Source organism: Ipomoea nil, unplaced genomic scaffold (assembly GCF_001879475.1).
Source record: "Ipomoea nil cultivar Tokyo-kokei standard unplaced genomic scaffold, Asagao_1.1 scaffold2036, whole genome shotgun sequence".
NCBI classification, from domain to species: domain Eukaryota; kingdom Viridiplantae; phylum Streptophyta; class Magnoliopsida; order Solanales; family Convolvulaceae; genus Ipomoea; species Ipomoea nil.
In genome coordinates, this window is record NW_017618464.1 from 339,962 (window position 1) to 362,995 (window position 23,034).

Consider the following 23,034-nt stretch of genomic DNA (forward strand, 5'->3'; position numbering starts at 1 on the left):
TCGTTCTGTTTTTAATTTATCTTTACTATTTTTAAAAATATACATTTACTATTGATGATGTAGAATATTATTATTGAAATATTTCCTTTCCATTTTTAATTTTCCTTTACTTGATGATGTAGAATATTATTATTGAAATATTTTCGTTCCATTTTTAATTTATGTTCCATTGTTTGAAATTGTGAAAGAGTTATGATATAATTGTGATTTGATTTATTCAACTGTGTAATATTATTGTGAGAAATTAAAATGCAATGATTTGACCATTTCCTTTTTCATTTTAGACAATTATGATTTTTTTCAGTCATTTATTAATATTTATTTCTTTTTCAATTAACCTAATTTCCATTCATTCTTCCATTTTTAATTTTCGGTCAATTATTAATATTCATTTCATTTCCCAATTTACATGCATAATTCTTGTTCCATTTTTAATTGATGTTGTAGAATATTATTGTGACATATTTCTATTCATTTTTTAGTTTACGTTTCTTTTTTAATTTACCTTTACTATTTATTATTGTTTGGGCGGGAAATCAAGTAAATAGGATTTTGTTTTTGGTTTTTTTTTTTGGTGAGTATTTTGTTTTTAGTTATAGTATATATAGATATAGATATAGATTATTTATTTATTTATTATTATTTTTATTGTTTATTAAGTTAATTCCGTTTCCTTTTTCATTTTTTCTTTTCTATTGTTTGGGAAGAAGTGTTTGGGTAAGAATGAAAGAAAGAATTTGTTTTTAATTTATTAATAAGTATAGATAGATTATTAGTTTAGTTATCGTAATAATTATTAGTCAATTATACTAAGGGTGCGTTTGGAAACCCAAAAAATGATTCCAGAAATCATTTTCTGGGTGTTCAGTGTTTGACTTGAGAGGGGAATTTTCTGGAAATGACTTTTCATTTTTTTTTTGAGAAAATCATTTTCCGTTTGCAGCAGTGGAGCAGTCAGCCATCCACCGCCGCTCACCACCACTGAATACAGCCAAAATTTATGTTGCATCGAATTTAAAATAAAAGTTGTTATATTATAAATAAAACAATAAAAATGTTTTTTTAGATATATAACAATTAAAATGTTTAAGTATACAATTTTACTCATTTTCTAAAAAATGACTCAAATACACAAAAACAATTTTTCAAATACACAAAAGGAATTTTTTGAAAAATGAATCAAATACACAAAGACAATTTTCTGATGTGCAGCCAAACATTGAGAAGAAAAATATTTTCTGAGAAATAACTCATTTTCCAGAAATTATTTTCCTACTTTACAAACGAACTTTAATATTTGTACAATTAATTTGTTAATTCCCATAATAATTATTGGAAAATGACCTTGATTGATTATTGACAAATTTCCCATAAATTTAACAAATTCGCCATTTTAACATTTTGTCTTCAATAAAAACACCAAAAATATTATTTGATAACTTAGCAATTTGCTACGAAATGCTAAAAACTAAAACAGCATATATACATTTTAGGGAAAAATTAAGATTAATCTTTTCCCAAAACCCCTAATAAATAAATAAATTTAAAAAATTAAAATAAGAACCCATTAAGTCTTTTTAAAATTGATAAAAAAAAAAAAAAAAAAAAAAAAAAAAGGCTCCTCCACTAAATACAATCAAAACTTATGTTGTATCACTTGCATGTAATTTAAAATAAAAGTTGTTATATTCTAAAAAAACAATAATTTTTTTTTTGAATATATAACAATTAAAATGTTTAAGTATACAATTCTACTCATTTTCATGTTCATTTTCTGAAAAATTAACCAAATACACAAAGACATTTTCTGAAAAATAAATCAGATACACAAAAAAATGAATCAAATGCACAAAAATTTTCTGTTGTACAACCAAACATTGAAAAGAAAAATACTTTTGTAAAATAACTCATTTTTTATAAATCATTTTCCTACGACTTTAATACCTGTACAATTAATTTTTTTAATTGTCATAATTATTAGATAATGACCATGTTTGATTATTGACCGATTCGAATTTTTTTTTAACAAACACGTCATTTTAACATTTTGTTTTTAATAAAAAAAACCAAAAATATTATTAAATAACTCTGCAATTTGCTCCAAACTACTAAAAACAAAAACAATACACATTTTGATAAAAGATCAAGATTAATCTTTTTCCAAAACCCCCTAATAAATAAATAAATTACTTAAAAAAACTAAAATAAGAAGTCATTAAGATTTTTTATATAAGAGTCTTTTGGCTTCTCAATACTTGTCCACGTTGATGGGCAAACAATTATATTTAGAAGATGAGCATTGCTATAAGAGGAGTTCAAGAGCTCATCTTTCCAAGCATTTTCGATGTGGGATCAAAATAATCTCCAAATCATTTACAAAGGGAAGCGTGTGGTTCCCTTTGTCTTTTTTTTTTTTAATTTTATTTTTAATTTTAATTTTAATTTTATTTTGTATATAGTTTTGTTTTGATTAATTATTATACTATTAATATTATTAATATTATTTTTATTCTTATTTTATTTTATTATTACATTATTACATAATAATAATAATATAAAAAAATGTTTAGACAATTTTCTACCGTGCAACCAAACATTAAAAAGAAAAATATTTTTTGAATAATAACTCATTTTCCTACTTTCCAAACGAACTTTAATATCTATACAATTAATTTTTTAAATACCATAATAATTATTAGATTCACATTGTTTGATTATTGATAAATTCGCCAAAATTGTATCAAATTCACCATTTTAACATTTTATTTTTAATCGAAACAACAAAAATATTATTTAATAACTCAGCAATTTGTTCTAAATTGCTAAAAACTAAAACGACACATATACATTTTGGATTAATATTTCCCAAACACCCCTAATAAATAATTTTTTTTAAAAAAAAAAAAACTAATATAAGAAGCCATTAAACTAAGACTTTTTAAATAAGAGCCTTTTGGCTTCTCAATACTTGCCCACATTGTTGGACAAACAATTATGTTTGGAAGATGAGCATTGCTCCTCTTATATAGAGTAGCTCAAGAGCTCCTCTTTCCAAATATTTACAAATGGGATCTCGTGGCTCTCCTCTGTCTTTTTCCTTTTTAATTTTAATTTTATTTTGTATATAGTTTTGTTTTGATTATTATTATATTATTAATATTATTATTGTAATTTTATTTTATTATTACATTATTACATAATAATAATAATAATAATAATAATAATATAAATTTTCTTTTAGAAAATTTTCTGCTATGCAGCCGAACATCTATATATCTATATATAATAATTTGACCAATACAATGAGTTTGGACGGGAAAATGCTAGAAGGGAGATTTTACTTTTAATTATATATTATAGAATAGAACTATAGATTATAGATTATAGATTATAGATTATGCTATCAGCTAACAGTTAATTTACCAAACTTCTTTCTACAATTAGCTAATGTTATCAACTAGTCAAACCCACTAACCCAATAACCTAACAACTATTTACCAAACACCGCCTTTAACCTCCTCCTAACATAACGAAAATGCAATTAAGTAGGTAAGCATGTATACCTAATACTAAAGAAGATTAATTTTAACCTCCTCCTAACATAGTGAAAAATGCAATTACGTGTTCAAAGACTTACTCCAACTTAGATTGAATAAGGGCACCTTCAATTCCCTGTTAAAATCAACATATCCACTTGCAGTGTGTGAAATGGCCAGTTTTTTTTGTGTCTGCAAATCTTGAATTGGTTTGTTGACAAAAGGGTTGAAAATGAAGGGTTTAAGTCAAAGGAGTCTTCAATTCATGGCTTGTAATATTACCCATCCACTAATCATATCACTCATTTACTTTTAATTATTGATTGATATATGAATATTCATTTCTCTATTAAAGCCTGTCCATCTTGGTGGTTGGTATTCCAAAAGACATTATGAATGATAGTGCCACTTCCCCTTTTTAACCTTTGTTGACTTATTTGCACCCGTGGAATTATTTAATTATGCTCTTGTGATTTTTTAATCTTTTCTTTAATTTACGAGAAGTTTGCAGTTGTCGCTTGAAAGTGTGTGTTTTCTGAAATTCGTCTTGTAATTCTAGTTGATAAAGAATCATAAAGAGATTGATAAACTATATATTTTAGATTGTTTATATATAGTTGACTGGCTAAACTAAGAAGGTTTATAGACATCTTTTACGGAGAATCAAACTTAGAATTTTGTGATTATCAAGTTAATTGTAAAAAATATTTTCTGTTTTATAATCATTAAGGTGGACAAATCTTATCAAGCTAAGAATATTATAATTGGGCTAGAAGATGTAAAGGTGATCAATGTTTCATGATTAAGAAAAGTGGGAATATTAGGGAAAAGAAATTTGGTGTCATAAGAAGAATGGAGAACAATAATAAATTTTGAAACATCCGCATTATCTTCGAGGGTCGTCCCCTTATTTATTTTGAGAAAAGAAATCAAAGGTTCGAATATCGATAGCGACAGTGTAGTATTATGCCCAAAGTAAACTTGTGTGTACCGACATTTAGTCTTGTCTGTTGAGTCATTAAGTCACCGTAATTTACATTCTCATAAATGTTCTGTCGAATCGGGTTGTGAATTTAACCTTTTGGGAGAAGTATCTCTAAAATGAATAATTATTACACCCTTATGATGCAATTTGCATGTAATTAATTGCTAAAATTAATATTGACAAATTTGCCTGCAGTACATTTTCATTCCCGAAATGAAACATAAAATCATTAATTTAAGAGATCAAAGAATCATTATTTACCGTATTCATAATATAATATTTCTCAAGTAGTGTACAAGCTAAGGAATGTGGGGATGCAATACTTGACGTCAGAATGACGTTTCCATATGCATAGACTTTATATATGCCGTCATCCTTTTTTTTTTTTGAAAAAACGAATGTGGTTGCATTTATATATGAATTAAAATAGAGTTAGATGGGATTCCATCTCAGTACATAGCTATAGAATAATTAAAGGCATCTGATGCTAAATCATGAGCCATTGCATTTTGCGATCTAGGAATAAATATAACTGAAAGGAAATTAAAAGTAGCAATTAATCGTCTGCACTCATCAAGGACATAGCCAAGATAAGATCGAGGTTGGATAGAAGACTCGAGATAGGTTCGCAACGTCTGGCAATCCTTGTAGATTTGAACCGATTGTTCACCACGCTGTTTGAGCCATGATAATGCCTCCTTACATGCTTAATAGTAGGAATTTTTGAGAAGATTTTGTATGTGTGATTATAAAAGAGAAAATAGGAGAATGAGGTATAAAAAAAACAACCAAATGCCATGAAAATTCAAAAAAAGAAAAAAAAATTACAGGTACTAAACGCGCCCAGCGGGTGCGTGCACTGCACTCGCGCAAATTATATCGTGCACCACGGTGCATGATCGATCATGCACCGCGCATCAAAACGACGTCTTTTTGTTTAACGAAAAGAAACGACATCCGTTTCCCGCCGTTCCGTACCCTTCCACAAAAAGTAACTCTGTTATTCAGTTTCATTTTTTATACACTGCAGTGTCAGTTCAACACAACTACAGTTTCACTTCGATATAACTATAGTTTCATTCAATATTTATAGACTCAAATATGTGAAAATGTTATTTAACTTTATTTTATATACACTATAGTTTTATTAAAACACAACTACATGATCATTTTGATATAATTACAGCTTCATTGTACAATATACACTCAAATATGTGAATGTTATTCAGTTTCATTTTATATACACTGCAGTTTCACTTCACCACAACTACAGTATCATTTTGATATAACTGCAGTTTCATTTGTCGTGAGGCAGTGTCGGTTTAGATATACTGTAGTGTCAGTTGGTGTTTAATACACGAAATATGCAGACTCCGTTAACGGTAATGGCGGGCCGTTTCTTTACTTAAAGAAACGACGCCGTTTTTTACCGCGGTGCATGCGATATAACGACTGCTGCACTCGCCCGGCTGGGCGCGAATGGGCAGCCCATGCACATCTTACTGCTTTCTTCTTTTTTTGTAGGGACCCACACAAGGGGACAAAAAGCTGACAAATGTTTTTTTTCTTGCACGAGAAAGAAATCCTAAAATCCACCACTCCTATTTGTCAACAGCTTAGCAAAGGAGAACTTACTGTTCCAAAAGCAAAGAATGAACCTCCTATTGGGGTTGCTCTAATATGCTTCAAGGTCTCGTTATAATTAGGGAAAATGTCACTTCTCCCCCCTGAGTTATATACTTATAGCACTTTTTTCCTCTGAATTATTCATGTAAGCACATTAGCCCCTCAATTATTTTAAAAGTGACGGTTTTCCCCCCTAATATATTAAATTGACATTTCTACCCTTAAAATAAACATTTTATTTATTTGTCTTCTCCAACAAATTATTGCGTATACGTAGGGATGACCACGATTCGATTCGAATTAAACCAGACACTATAGCAATCGAATTAAAAGTTTTCGGTTATGATTCAAATTCAGAACCCAATATTTGGATTTCAGTTTATTAAAATTATGAATCAAAAAAATTGATTCTTGAACTGTGAATGATGAAATGATATTTCAGAAAAACTGTATTCACTGGAGAAGATTATACAAGCTTATATAGTAAGGTTCAGCACCACAATAGGTGGAGCAGAAAAGTCTACGCTAAAGCCTCTAACAATATGCTAAAGACTGTAACAGTATACTAAAAAAGTGATACATCATAACTGTTCCAATACTCCCCCTCAAGCTGGCGGGGGGTAAGGAACAACGCCAAACTTTTAACGAAGATCATTAAAACGAGCAGTGAAAAGCAGTTTAGTAAACACATCTGCAAGTTGATCATGAGTTGAGACAAAGTTAACTTTGAGAGCTCCGGACGCAACCTTGTCTCGTACGAAATGATAGTCCACTTCAACATGCTTTGTCCTGGCATGGAACACCGGATTAGAACACAAGTAGGTGGCCCCCAGGTTATCACACCACAATACCGGGACAGTTGACGGTAGTAACCCGAGCTCACGCAGCAGAGATTGGACCATGTGACCTCGGCAGCAACGTCGGCTATTGCTTTATACTCGGCCTCGGTTGATGACCGAGCTACCGTGCATTGTTTCCTGGATACCCAACAGAGTAATTTGGGTCCCAAAAAGACCGCATAGCCACATGTTGACCTCGTGTCAATGGTGCAACCAGCCCAGTCCGAGTCGGAGAAGCTGTGTAGCACCGGAGTAGTTGAGGGAGCAATGTGAAGCCCGAGATCTAACGTACCTTTAACGTATCTCAGGACTCGCTTGAGTGTCGTCTAGTGGTCCTGTGTCGGAGCGTGCATGAATTGACACAGACTGTTTACAACAAAAGCTAAGTCCGATCGTGTGATTAATAGGTACATCAACGACCCAACAAGCTGACGATATGGTGTTGGATCGTCGAGCGCGTCTGATTCACCCAGGGCAAGTTGAGTGTTCACAGCAATGGGTGTAGCTAGCGGCTTGCATGAGTCCATCCCTGTTTTTCGAAGAAGTTCAGTCATATACCTCTTCTGTGACAATACTAAAGAGTCAGCCATCTCAACGGCTTCAATACTCAGAAAGAACCTCGGCTTTCCAAGATCGCAGATCTTGAACGCCGCGGCAAGCTTCGAGAGAATATCCTGAATCATAGTTGGGTCATTACCCAAGAGCAGGATACCGTCTACATATACAAGTAAATAGGCACGGACATTTCCCGAGCCATAAATAAATAAAGAGACGTCTGTCTTGGAGGGACAAAACCCAATTTGGACCAAGAATTCATGGAGTCTCGTGAAACAAGCCCATGGGGCCTGCTTGAGACCGTACAACGACCGTTGTAACTTACATACATGATTTAGACAGTTCGGGTTAACATAACTTGGAGGTTGACGCATATAAATCTCTTCACTGACGTGCCCATTCAAGAAAGCGTTGTGCGCGTCTAGTTGACGCATCACCCACTTGTTAGAAACCGCATAGGACAACAGAAGTCGAATGGTCGTTGGTTTGACCACCAGCTGTATGTTTCAAAATAGTCTTGGCCTGGAATCTGATTGAACCCCTTGGCTACCAAGCGGGCTTTATAACGTTCAATAGCGCCATCAGACTTCCTTTTGATGCGGAATACCCACTTGCACCCTATTATGTTCATTCCCGGACGGGGTGGGACAAGGTGCATGGTTTGGTTGACTAGTTATGCAATAACGCGTTGAATTCTACGTTCATGGCTTCACGCCAATGTGGTTCTTTGATTGCTTGTGAATGGCAGGTGGGTTCGTCATCATTAACTGAAGCAACCAATGCTGTTGGACGCCGTCATTGAGCGTTAGTAGTTGTGCGCAGGCGCATCACATGTTTGCGAACTGTTGGTCGTTGGCGCCGCCATTTAGTTGTGGTTGTGGTAACGGTCGACAGCTGGTAAGAGGATGACGCCACAGCTGCTGTGGAGGATGATGTAGGCAACACCGGGACATGTTGTTGGCTATTGGGAGATGGCCTCACATCCTGGGTAAGAACTCGAGGCGCTTGCGGCCGAATTTGGGCTCATGCCCATGACTGTGCACTTGTCGGTGTAATGATTGGATTTTTGATTGCTTACGAGAACGGGAACACTGATTCGTTGAAGCGAACATGGCGTGCAATGTAAACACGACCAGAGTTCCTTCCAGATACCTGTACCATAAAAAGAATTCGGGTATCCAAGAAATACACATGTGTGGAGCGATAGTCCATCTTATGGGCGTTGTAAGGGCGTAAATAGGGAAAACATTCACACCCAAACACGCATAGCATTGTATAGTTAGGATGTTGACGATAAACTTGATAATATGGACTTATACCATTAGAAACAGGAGATGGCATACGGTTTATTAGGTGAACTGCTGACTCAAAAGCATAGTACCAGTATTTTTTGGGAACTTGACCATGAGCTAATAAAGCTAGACCTGTTTTGACCACATGCCGATTTTGGCGCTCCACACGTCCATTTTGTTCGTGTGTGTGAGGACATGATTTTCTGTGTAGTATTCCTGCGGTGGCAAAAATCGAGCTTAACTTAAGATACTCACCCCCATGTCTGATTGAATAGTTTTTATAGGACGGGAAAATTGTTTTTCGACTAATGTACGAAACCTATTAAATATGTGGTAAATATCAGATTTAAGTTTCATAGGATAAATCCACATGAACCTAGAGAAGTCATAAACGAATAGCACAAAATATTTATGACCATCAATTGATGGTATGGGAGCGGGTCCCCAAATATCGGAAAAAACTAAATCTAGGACAGCATGACTTGATTTTTCAGTTCCTGACAACGGGAAGCGCGCATACTTGCCCATTTGACGTACATAAATTATTTAAAATATTAAACGATCCTTCAACTGGATAGGTAGACAAAACCTGTCGTAAGACACTGGAATGTGGGTGACCGAGACGTTCATGCCATATTTTTGGAGACGCTTTAGCTGACAAGTAGGCAACTGGTTTGGGTAGAGTCAACGTGTACATCCCGCCCGTGCTAGGACCCCTAAGCAGAGTTTGCTAGGTGGTACGGTCCTTCACAAAAAAATAATCGGGGTGAAACTCAAAGTACACGTCATTATCTCGTGTAAACTTTTGGACAGATAAAAGGGATGCACGTAAGTTTGGAACATGTAATACGTGATTTAGAAACAAAGACCAAGACTGTGAATTTAAAGAAACGGAACCTGTATTTTGTATAACCAAACCTGAGTCATCTCCTACTTGAAGTGTGTCACCTCCTGTGTATGACTCCACTCCTGCCAAGCCCTCAACGTTAGGAGTCGCATGGGCATTGGCCCCTGTGTCGGGCAGCCATACATTCGAAAAAGGGGCGGTTGTGAGATCGTGTTGTTGCTATTGATACGCGACATGCGCTTGTGGTTGGGATGCGGCATGGACCCCAGAGTGTGCGGGAGGAAGGTGCTGGCCACCGAAGTCTTCAAACCTCCGGTAGCACGTCAGAGCCGTATGGCCTGGAATATCGCATATTTGACATCGGATGCCTCCTCGACCTCGTTGACCTCTCTCCCGCTGACCCCTATGGTTCCTGCCACGACCACGACTACCGTCGTGACTGTTTCTGGGATTTGATGAACCTTGCTAGGCAACCATGACTGCCGGCGGAGGGAGTCCAGTTGGTACGGCGTCCTCCGGGAAGAGGTAGTGGTGAGTGTTTAGGAGGTCCGCAACCTCTAGAATTGTAAGCGGCTGAATCTTGGTAGTTAGTGACGCGACCAACGATCGGAATTCCGGCCGCAACCCCCAAAAAACATGGAGGTTCTGTTCATCTAAACCGATCGAACAACGAGCTTGTGCAAGCTGCTCGACGAGGATTTGCGCCAGTCCTAGATACTCGGACGTCGACGAATCGCCTTGGTGAAGGCCTTGTAGCTGCGTCAACAGACTCAACGTGCGGGAACGAGAGGTAGACCCCAGGGCGGTTTCTGTCGCAACCCATACTCCTCTGGAGGTGGAGTGTCCGATTGCAAGGTAAAGAACCTCCTCTGCAAGTGATGAAATCAACATACTCAAGATCGACTGATCTTGTTGCACCCAGTCGGCGTGAAGCGAATTGACAGTTGGAGAAGCTGTGGACGTCGAGGAGCCAAGAAACTCCGGCGGACAGGCATTTGTGCCATCCACACAGCCGTACAAGTTCTGGCCTCCCAAAAAAGGGACTAGCTGCGCTCTCCAGAACAGATAGTTCGTGGCTGTCAGCTTAATAGACACATAGTGATGTGCTTGCTGCAACATGGTGGATGTCCGGCGATTAGCAGGTGCGACAACTTGAGTTGATCGATTGGAATAACCGACCGGGGAGGTGGTTGTGCCGGCTGGTAGGGTAGAATCATTTTGATTGGCCATAGGACCGAAGTTAGGCTGATACCAAATGATGAAATGATATTTCAGAAAAACTGTATTCACTGGAGAAGATTATACAAGCTTATATAGTAAGGTTCAGCACCACAATAGGTGGAGCAGAAAAGTCTACGCTAAAGACTCTAACAATATGCTAAAGACTGTAACAGTATACAAACAAAGTGATACATCATAACTGTTCCAATACTGTGAACCGGCGGTTCCAGATCCGGTTTGCGATTTTGAACCGTCTTTATTTTAAAATAGTCTAAATTCAACAATAAATGTATATTTTTTTTTTAGTTCGGAACATGAACCGGCTGTCCCGGTTCGCGATTTTAATAAACTCTAAATATCGAGTTTCGATTCTAAATTGTAATTAAAATATTTTGATTTGGTTGCTACCGTGTCTGTTTTGTTTGAACCAAATTGTGGTCATAATTTGTTGGAGAAGAAAAATAAATGAAATATTTATTTTAAGGATAAATATGTCCATTTAACATTTTATGGAGAAAAACAACCACTTAAATAGTTCAGAGGGAAAAAGTGTTATAAGTATATAACTCAGGGGGAAAAAGTGTCATTTTCTCTTATAATTATTAAGAAAAATGATGGTTTTTATTCCTTAATTATTTCACATGTCTAGTTATTTTCGTTTGCTTTTGTATACTTCGTCTAAATTCAGTCAATTGTATTATTGTATTGTGATGATTTTAAGTTTTTAACCCTATTTCTTGTGGGTTATAATTACTTGTCTTAGCTTCCTTAAATACGAATTATATTTATCAATAATAGTATGTAAGTTTGACGAATTATATTTATCAATAATAGTATATAAGTTTGACTTTGTCAAATACTTTGTGTTCAAATGGCATGTAGCGATCTCTCTCACGAGAGAGGTCATGAGATCGAGCCTTAGTAGAGGCCTTGTTGGCTCTTAGTGCTTCATCAGGTTGAGAATGTATGTTTGAACATTTATTACAAATAGTGTCAGCATAAGAGACTCTTTATTGTTCTATCTAGCGGTGTACATGAGCCGAGCAGCTCGCGAACCACTCGGTCAAGCCTAGCCAGCTTGTTCAATAATCGAGTCGAGTTCGACCTCAAATGTTTTAGGCTCATGACTCATCGAGCCGCTCGTGAGCTATACACATACACACACTCAAAGCTCGAGCTCAGTCAACTTCAAGCCAACTCGTTTTATAATTAAACTGAACTCGAGCTTCAGTTCTCGAGCTTGATCAAATTCGAACTCGAACTCAAATTTATCTATTATTTATTGAGTTTAAGCTCGGCTTGACTCGTTTACACCCATAGTTCCATCAATATTTTTAATAGTTGAGGGTGACATTTATACATTAAGAAGATGGTAAGGAAGCAAAACGATTGAATTGAACTCAAAAAAAAAAAAAAAAAAAAAAAAAAAAAAAGGTACTAAAAGCACTTGTTTAAAAAAATTAAAATAAAATAAAAGGAGAACAATTAGCAGTTGTGTGGCGTGATTTGATTGGATATATAATATCATTGCCGACACTGGTCTGAGAATAGAAAGGGCTTACATAGCTACCCTCTGATTCCATTGTTGCCAAATCGTACGTGGGAAGCATAGGGCGTTTGGTTGGAGAGAATTTAAATTCTATTTCTATTTAATTCTCACATAATTTTAAATTAAAGGTCATAAAGTTTCTTAGTTTGATTGTAAAGAATTGCAATTCTCCCATTTTATGAAATTAAAATCCCAAGTCCCCCGTGGGATTTTAATTTCTAGAATTTTAGGAAGAAAAAAAGTTAGTGATGAGACAAAATTACCCTTCCAATTTTTTAACTTAAAATTAATACCACAACACCAATGAGCATTTTAAACTTTATACTACTTATTCCCTTTCAATTCTCATGTATACCAAACATTGAAATTGAAATTCCCAGTAATTCTATATCTGTAAACGAAACACTGGAATTTAAATTCTCACTTTATTCCTAGTTATTCATCTCCCATGGAATTGCAATTCCATTCCCACGTAATTCCCTTCCTCCAACCAAACGCCCTGTTAAGGTGTGTTTAGTTCATGAATTTACACATTAATAATGACTGAATGAGAATCAAAATTATAGTTAGTATTTAATTGACAATTTTTTAAAACATAATTATGGAATTTGATTATCTTTTCAATTAAAAACTTTATTCTCTAGGTATCATTTTAACTTATTAGAAATATATGATTTTTAAGTTTAGATTAGTGTTTTGATTTTTCTTTTGTTCATATTGGTGCTTTGGATGTAATTATATTAAGATAAATTATCTTGATTTTATTTGTTGTTTTTGTATTTTTAAAACCTTTATTCCTATTATAGGGTTATACATAATCAAACATCAATATTGGTAATTATTTTAATTTCACCCTACTACCAAACTGCAAAATACTTTCACCAAAATCCATTAACATTACAAGTATTTGATTCACATTTCGATTCCAATTCTGTTAACCAAACACACCTTTAATATTATTCAGATGTTGATCACTTGATCAAGCATAAGCATGCCCCAGTTAGTAGGGATGACAATTTCAATCCGCCCCGCGGATATCCACCCAAATATACACCGCATGGGTCGGGATTTTTTTTTTTTTTTGGGTGATAATGGGTGGTGGGTGGATTTTAAAAAAGTAAACTCGCGGTGGGTCGGGTTGGATTCGGATTTTATGTACAAAACCCGCCTAAAACTCTACCCAACCCACCATGTGTGTGTATATATATAAAATAGTAAAAGTATTAGTATATAGTTATTTATAAAAGTTTTCATAACTTCGTGTAAATTTTTACTATTTTTATATCTAAACTACTAAGTTTATTTTTAAAAATTATTAATTTAGTTATTATATTTAAATATTTCTATTATTTTATGTTTTAATATAACTAATGAATTTTATTATTTTATTATGGGTAAGTAATTTAAATATTTTTTTTAAAAAAAAATAACAAGATTATAAGTGGTGGGTATTCGAAGTGGGCACCCGCACCCGATGGGCTAGGGTAAATTTTGAAAAAGGTCACCTGATGCGAGTTAAGGATAAGGGTGGGTAAAAAAAATATAAAATGGATCGAGTGATAGATGTAACGCTCTCCGATCCATTCCGACACATTGCTATCCCTACGAGTTAGCTTGTTAATCAAAATTCGTCATAAAATATGCACATGTTTTCCTTTTCCTAAGCAATTTCTCTCTGATTTAGTGGACTTTCATTTGCATTATATTACGCCACTCCTTTTTTATACAATTAAAAATTTTAAGCTATATAAAACCGCCAAAGATTTTATAGTCAAGCGATATAATTGTGACTTTATCAAATTAGAGGTTATAAGTTTGAGAGCATCGACTCTTTGTGTTTCAATAAGTTGAAAAAGTATATATACTAACAAATACTACATTTTAATAGAGTGAGTCACACTTTAAAAAAAACAATTATTTCTCGTCACGTTGCAATAATTCTCTAATAATCCTCACTCCTTATTTCATGGATCTTACGATTGAAATCTATTCTTTTTTTCTTAATTTCAGTTAATTTAAATTTCAATATCACCAAACAAATGCAAACTTAGCTGTCATAATGGGAAACAATTAAGTGTCATTTTTTTTTTCCTATCTGTATGCTACGGAGTATATAATAAGACAAAATATGAGCAATTTCAATGCACAACGCATGATGAAGGTGGGATTGGATGGGAACGATATTTAATTAGTATTATTTGGACGGAAAGATATCGGCATTTAAAAAAAAAAAAAAATTATCTAGAAAATCATTGTCCAATTTCTACTGAGATTTGATTTAAGGTGGTTATTAATAATTTATTTAGGAGAATGTAAATCATGGTGACTCAACTGAACATTAATGACAGAGGCTAGACCGGTGCTCACTGCGCACAAGGAGCCCCCCTCACTTTGAGAGGTTGCTCCCACACTGCTAGGCTAGACCGGTGCTCACTGCGGCTGGTGAGACTCGATCCCTGGTCATTCTTTCAAAGTTTTACCTCTATGACCAGTTGAGCTACCCATGCGGGCAAAAAATATTAGATAGTATTATAGTTATGTTTGAATTGAAAGTATTGTGCCAAAAAAAAAAGATTGATTTTTTTTTTTTCTTGAACTAGAGGTGATGAGGTTACGAATTAGTATAAAATATAAGAAAGGGGTAACAAAAGTACAAAATGTAATTATACAAATTAATATAAAATTACTTTTATAGGGTTAATCTAATTGTGACAACTTTTTATTTATTTCCAGATACAAAAATTTATAGTGAAAATTACAATAAATCATGTAAAAATAATAAAAATAATATAATAAGTGATGGAGTACATAAATCCTGGTTTTAGTGTTAGGCTGTCCTTAACCCTAAAAGTCACTCACTTGCAAGATGATGTGTAGAGTGACATGGAATTGTTAAAGTTATTTTTCATTTTTTTTGTTGCCACTTGGCTAGCAAGCTTGCAGGAATAGCAAGCTTGCTATTCCTGCTGCTTGACAGCTTTTTATGCGATGGGCAGTAAAAGTTGCGCCAATGAGGCAACTTTTGCTTTTTTTATTTATTATTTATTTCTTTTATTATTATTTTATTATTATATTTATAATATAATATGAAAGTGGGACCATTTTAGAAAGTGAGAGAAAATTGCAGGAATGTAGAACAAATAGTAGATAATTTATAAATTTGATGATGTGGAAGTGGGACTCATTTTAGAAAGTGAGAGAAAACTGCTGGGATAAGAATAGTCTTAATTATATTAGCAATTCAGCATGCAATATATATATATATATATATATATATATATATATATATATATATATATATATATATATAAGTTATCACATTTATTGAGCTATTATTCACTATAATAATTATTAGATTTTATATAGTAATAGCTTGGGAGGTACTTTGAGCGGGAAGTTCTAAAAGTAGAATTTTATTTTTATTATTAGTATAGATGATAAGTGAAACATGTTAAGTATTGAGATTTCATTTTGCTTGGGAATTAAAATTACTCTCTTTTATAGACTGGATAAAGTTGGTAGGATTGACAACATCATCCACTCTTGTTACTACTACGTTGGATAAACATTTGTTACATATACTGGTAGGAGGAATAACAAGATTTTTTTTATATGAACTGCAACTGACAATTTAATTATTTTATAGATACAAGTGCTGTTTTTATTTAATTTTGCAACAATCTCTTTATAGATATGAAAATATAAAATCACTAGAGGATTTATGAAATAATGAGGAATAGTCTGCTCAGATTGTTCGACTGTGCGTATTATTTACCTTTTTTGTTTAGTAGGGGCATGAACTACTACTATTTGACTATGGTGACCATGATTGTGTTCAATTTGAAACACATTTATCATATATTCACATTGATCACATTTGATAATTGAAGTTGACTGTCATTAGAACACACATCAAAGGAGTTGAATGGTTCATTGTATGTCTTTGATTGATCTTCTACAAGTTAATCCACATGACGATTACAATGGTGCTATGATAACAACAGTGCTTTGAGAACAATAGTGCTCTGATACTAATAGTGCTCTGATACTAATTTGTTGAGATTAACAAAAACAAGAAACAATAATAATGATGTGGTTCGACAATGTGCCTACGTCCACGTGAGTAATACTATTCTTTTATTAATTGTGATTGTGATAATGGTGATGAATGATGATACACCTAAAAATACAATCATGTACTTATAGACATCTGATCCCTATACAACGGGTCTAATTCAATCTATTCTGCCCATATTCCTTATATGAGACAAACTTAACAAGTACACATCGTTAGCATCTCATATTCAGGATCTCTCACAACCTTTCGGGTTTGATTTCCCCTCTTAGTCCTCCCTAGCTTCATTTCCCTAGCATACTATGGCCCTAGAGTAATTTCACGATAAACTATGACAGCTTATGGCAATAGGATGAATATCTCATACTATACTTAGCATCAGACCATCTTAGGTTGGATACATGGGGTGAGTTTATAGGACGGCTTAGTAGGGTAGTCATTGAGGAGGATTATGATGAGGATGGGGTGAAAATCCGCATAGTTATGTATCACAATTCGAATTTGCATGCGGATCATATACAATGTTTTCTTTTAAGAAGATTTTTAAAAGGTAACTGAAGCGGGTTTTATAGAATTTTGCAACTATCTCTTTATGCATATGAGAACATAGAACCATGTACTATCAAACTTTGATACCTCAAATTTTGTACTTGGACTAGTCATCTCAATAGTGCTCTGATAACAATAGTGCTCTGATACTAATTTGTTGAGATTAAGAAAAACAAGAAACAATAATAATGGCAGACACGTAAAGAATCCAAGATTTACGTGGTTTGACAATGTGCCTACGTCCACGTGAGTAATACTATTCTTTTATTAATTGTGATTGTGATAGTGGTGATGATACACCTAGGAATACAACCATGTATTACCTCTGATCCATGTAGGATGGGACTAACTCAATTCATTATATTCTTATTTCCTTATATGAAACAAACTCATATACATAATCCTTATATGAGACAAATTTAACAAGTACACATCGTTAGCAACTCATATTCATGGTTTCTCACAGCCTTTCGGGCTTGATTTCCCCATCTTAGTCCCTCCCAGCTTCATTTCCCCACGTACTCTGGCCCTAGAGTAATTTCATTGTAAACTATGATAGCTTATGGCACCAGGATGAAGATCTCATATTATACTTGACATTAGACCCTCTTGGGTTGGATACGCGGGTTGAGTTTATAGGACGCCTTAGTAGGGTAGTCCTTGAGGAGGATGATGATGGGGTGAAAATCCCCATAGTTACGCATCACAATTTAGATATGGGATCATGCACAATGTTTTCTTTTAAGAAAATTTCTAGAAGATAATCGAACTAAGTTTTATAGAACTTTGCAACTATCTCTTTATGGATATGGGAACATAGAACCATCAGATGATTTATGGAATGGAGAGAGAGAACCCGCTCAAATTGCACCAGAGGGCGTACTATTTACGTTCTTTGATTAGTAGGGGCAGGAACTACTATTTGTCGTTGACGATGACGACGATGACAATTAGGTTCAGTTTGAAGCAGCTCTATCTTATATTGTCCTTGAACACATATGATGATTAGAGCTGATTTCTATTCTCCTTAGAACACATCTGATGATGATGTAATAATCTGACACTTGTTTCTATTCACCGCTTTTGAATCTGACACTCCACGTACACTGATTTTTTAAATAGCCACTTAAAATTCTTTTGGATTATATTTCATCTATGATGTTCTTGGTTTGGTACAAGTTCTGAAATTCATAAACTCAATAAATTACTTCATAAATATTTAACTTAATAAGGTATTGAAATACTCAATTTATGACTTAAACCTCTAACTTTAAATTTATTAACTCATAGTTCACATGTTATGAACTTAGAACAAAATTAAAATTTTTTTTTGATATGGTACACTTTTAATTAACACATTATATACTTATAGATTTAAGTTTATGTATTTACAATTAACAAATTATGTACATACTGCAAATATGAGTGTTGATCAACATGAAAGGTAAAAAAAAAAAAAAAAAAAAAAATATCATACCAATTTAAACAAAATAGCATCATTTTTGAATAGGGTCCAAAATGTAAAACAAACCTCACATTGTGTGGGCTCAGCTCACAAGGATGGTAAAGAATCATACATATGGGTCCAGACACATAATTTTTTACCATTTGAATTTCAACTATGGACTTAAATCTTTATACAAATATTAGATCACTCCATAGTCCATACCTTGTAGAGTTTTAATTTGGTGTAACGGTATTCCTTAGACAAATTTTACCGTCGAGGTTTCAAAGCAGTTACCAGTACCCCGATTAGCTGCAACTAAGATATGTATCAAGTTAAAGTAGTTGCATGTATGGAGGCTCTATTCTGGCTCAAAACTCCTGAATATTGATAAGTTTTATCTCGAATCGGACTGTCACAACGTCGTACATGCCATAAACAAAAATAAGCAAAGACCTCTCCTATTGCATGTTAGATTGAAGCCCTGACGAAGTGACATGTATTTACTTTATGATTTGAGTGTAAAGAGGACCCTTCCTTCGCAGGTCGCAGCAATCAAACTTCCTTCCCCGATTCATCAACGAAATCTATCCCTCTCGTGCTCATTTTGATCTTGATATATGGACTACGATTATCGAAACAAGGTCGGAGCCGCCTACGATTCACAACTGCCAGTATATGATCGCCCTCCTTGAACCAATACACCTCCCTCCTCCCTCCTTCCACCCTCATTTGATGTATGCACCGCCCAGCCAACATCATCATCCGCCGAGTCTATACCTTAGAGTTGGTCAACACCCGATCAACTTTATTCCTGCCCGTAATCCCCCGTCCTTCCATTACGTGCGGAAGCTATATATATGGAAGGGTTTAGGTGCGGGTATAGCTTTCCGTGTGGTTGTGCGATTGATGCACCTTAAACATTAAAATGGCACACCTTAAGAACACAAACCACGCACCTTAAGTTTCAATAACTACTCACCTTAAGCACACAACCCACGCACCTTAAGTTTCAACAACTACTCACCTTAAGTACACAACCCACGCATCTTAAGCACAAAAATCACGCACCTTAAGCACAAAAACCATGCACCTTAAGAAAGAAAACCACGCACCTTAAATTTGAGCTAGATGCAAAAATTACCAAATTACCACCGCCGTTTGTTTGTTTTTTTTTTTGTTTTGTTTTTTTTTTTTGGCAATCCTGAACGTTGATTTAACCAAGATCAATGGCTCATATTTAATCGGACAATCGCACGGGAGACACCCAACCGCACGAGAACTGGATTATATATATATATATATATATATATATATATATATATATATATATATATATATATATATATATATATATATATATATATATATATATATAGAATAAAGTTCAAATGCGGCGGTATGACGGAATTTTAGAATACATCAACAGTGTTAACAACATGCGCCAACAGTGTAAGGGAAACACACCACAATGAAATGCAAAAAAAAAAAAAAAAATACCAAAAAATACACAACAGACCCAAAAAATACACCATATAACTCACCACCGCAAATGGTGTATTTTCGAACACTGTATGGTGTTTTTACTCACACCTAATGGTGTGTTTTTGGTGATGTGTACCTAATTTGTGTGTATTTTTGTGGTATATTTTCCTAACATTGATGGTGTATAATCTCTCAACTATTGGTGACCCCGCACCATTAGACACCGCCGCACTTGGACCTTCCTCAGGATTTATCAAAGATTGAGAATTTTAGTAAAAAAAAAAAAAAAAAAAAAAAACATGATCTAACTATTAAAAAATTTTAAATTTTCGATATTTATAAAAAGAACACTCCACCTTATTTTTATTTACTTTTCAACAACCTTCAACCGTTAATCTATCTAAATAGATTGATCATATCATTCTTTACTTTTCACGTAGCAGAATGTGTCACATAAACATTCCCTATATATGTGTGTTAGTTTCTTAATTATATGTGCATTAGTTTCTTAATTAATTACTGGAAAGTTTAAACTCCTCGTGTTTGATACCAAGATTAGAAGTGGACTAAAATAATAAAATAAACATTATAGGGATTGAACATTTCAGGGAATCCAACATTCAAGCATTAACAAATGAAACCAAAATGACACATTCTTTGATGATAATATTCTGCTCTATATATTATAAGAAAAATGCTTATTGTACTATTAGAAAATATTACCCGCCATATATTAATATATTCAGCTTTTATTAAAAGAAAAAAATTGTGGCCCTTACTCTTCTTTTTTTTTTTTTTCTAGACCAATTGGTAAGCATCACATTACTATTTACTAGAGTGATTTTCACATCAAAAAGATCACGAGTTCAATTATTGCTAATATTTTTTTGGTCAAATTTATCGTCCAAAATCTTAAAATGCAGTTTAACTATCCTACATGGTTTGCAAGCTACTATTATATAGGAATAGTATTTAGCTAATATATACGTACACTCAAATAATGATCGCAAATTTCTTCAACATCATCCAAAAAAAAAAAAATACAAATAGAAAATATGTATAGTATTATTGGTGGTAGAGATCTCACCCTTCTTTTTCTTCTTTTCTTTAATTTTCATCTAATCATCAACAAATTAAAGGGCACATTTGATGATTACACCCTAGAAAGATATATATTTAACATCTTTCCATATTAATTTATTACTAGCTATTTAAGTTTTTTTAAAAAAAAATTTATGAAAGCTTTGCTAAGTTGACACGATACTCCTACGTACACCTCTTAAAGTTTATGCATGTCAAAATATCATCTCCACTAGGAACAATTTGCATCACATATATTATTATTTATTTATTTCTATATAAAAAGTATTTGATCCGATTCCCATATAAGAAGTATTAAGTCTTTGTTTATTTTTTGAGTGTAATAATTCATTTATTTATGAATTATAATATTATTATCATATCAAAGAAAGAGATTAAAAAATTTTATTTAATCCGACCACTTTCATGTCATCACATGTGTAAATTTCTAATTTTATAATAAAATAAATTTTTATTATTTAATATTCATTACACTATGTAAGTATAATTTATGTAGTCCTCAGTTGATTTTTTAGTGTAGATTGTACCCAAGGACACATGATTGAATCTTAACACTTTACGATGTGGAGTACAGTTTCATTCCTTCTCCCAAAAAGTTGAATCTCTAACCCAAAGGGTCCCTATAGCCCAGCTCGACTGAGCATTTGGGATTTGGGAAGATATAAATTATGCACGGTGACTCAATGACTCAATTCTTGATTTTTTTCTCCTATATACTGCCTACTGAAACATTAAGTTAAGCCCGTGAGGGTCGAAATTTCACTCTCTTGTGAACTCCAAGTACTGATGTTTTCACTTGAGGTCGCTGAATTAGTATGTAATGACCCTCGGGGCAAGTAATTTCGTCTTTTGGAGTCAAGTATAATTTATATATGTAGAAGGGCATGCATAGGCATAGATGAGAGTATGGGATTTGAATGGGGCAAGAATATGGGATTAGAAAGAGGACAAGGAGAAAGAGTTTTGTTTGTTGGAATTTCTTGGAATGGGACTATAAAAGGGGACAATAAACATGGGAATTAAAAATGTGATAGTGAATAAAAAGACAGGGACTTTCCGACAAAGATTTTTGGGCGCAGTACGGAAACCCCATTCCTTAGCCACCCCCCTTAATTTTTTAATATTCTCACTCTCCCCCATGTGTTCTTCATTCCATTTTTCTCTGGATTTGAGGATGCTTTTGTTTGTTTGTTGTCTTAAAGTTGGGTCATATGTCCTGCAAATTTCACATTAAATGAGGGGTTAATAAATTTATTTCATATTTATTATACCATATTATAATATTCAACTTGATTATTAATAAGGCATATTATCCAACCCAAAGGGTAAATCAAGTGACAAAGGAGTTTTTTTTTTTTTTTTTTTTTTTTTTTTTTTTTTTGGAGACAATCTTAAGGATAATTCAAATTTGCTTTTCATAAGTGACAATTCTCCTTGAGCTAGTTCCCACGCCTCTCAGAACGAACGAAAATTAATCAGGTGAACTCAGAACATTTCGTGGTTTACACAAAAGAAAAAGACATATTATTCAATATTTATTGAATTTTGGCAAATTTCAATTTATAAATGAATAAATTGTATAGCAAATTTAGAGTGAATTGAATTTAGGAGAGTGATTAATCGCTTTAATTATTTTCTAGAAAGTTGATATATTGGTGAACTACAATTGGAATAGTTTACCACTTCATTCGTATATAAAATTAAAGTTTCAATTAGAAAGATAAGAGTTTGATGGGAACAATGTAATGATCGAGAACACACACAAATCTCAGCTCATTACTCTCCTAAATGCACCTTTAAAGAATAGAGCGTATCAAATTGTGCAAAGTATCTCGTGCCCGATGTATAGTACACCCCCTTCACCATTGCAACCTATTGCATTCACAAATTTAATTGTCATAATTTGTCAAAGACTTGTATAGTTGAGTTA

At 33.6% G+C, this 23,034-nt stretch overlaps 1 protein-coding gene across 1 annotated transcript; it reads right to left on the minus strand.

The window, feature by feature from the left end:
- Positions 1 to 10,145: 10,145 nt before the first annotated feature.
- LOC109147741 lies at positions 10,146 to 10,910 on the minus strand. The gene has a single exon (XM_019295397.1). It carries the CDS (start codon positions 10,908 to 10,910, stop codon positions 10,146 to 10,148), a length of 765 nt encoding a protein of 254 aa, XP_019150942.1.
- Between the last annotated feature and the right edge of the window lie 12,124 nt (positions 10,911 to 23,034).

What these genes read in the sequence shown, in the direction of transcription:
- LOC109147741 (XM_019295397.1), bottom strand. Translation starts at nt 10,910, where the DNA reads ATGGCCAATCAAAATGATTCTACCCTACCAGCCGGCACAACCACCTCC.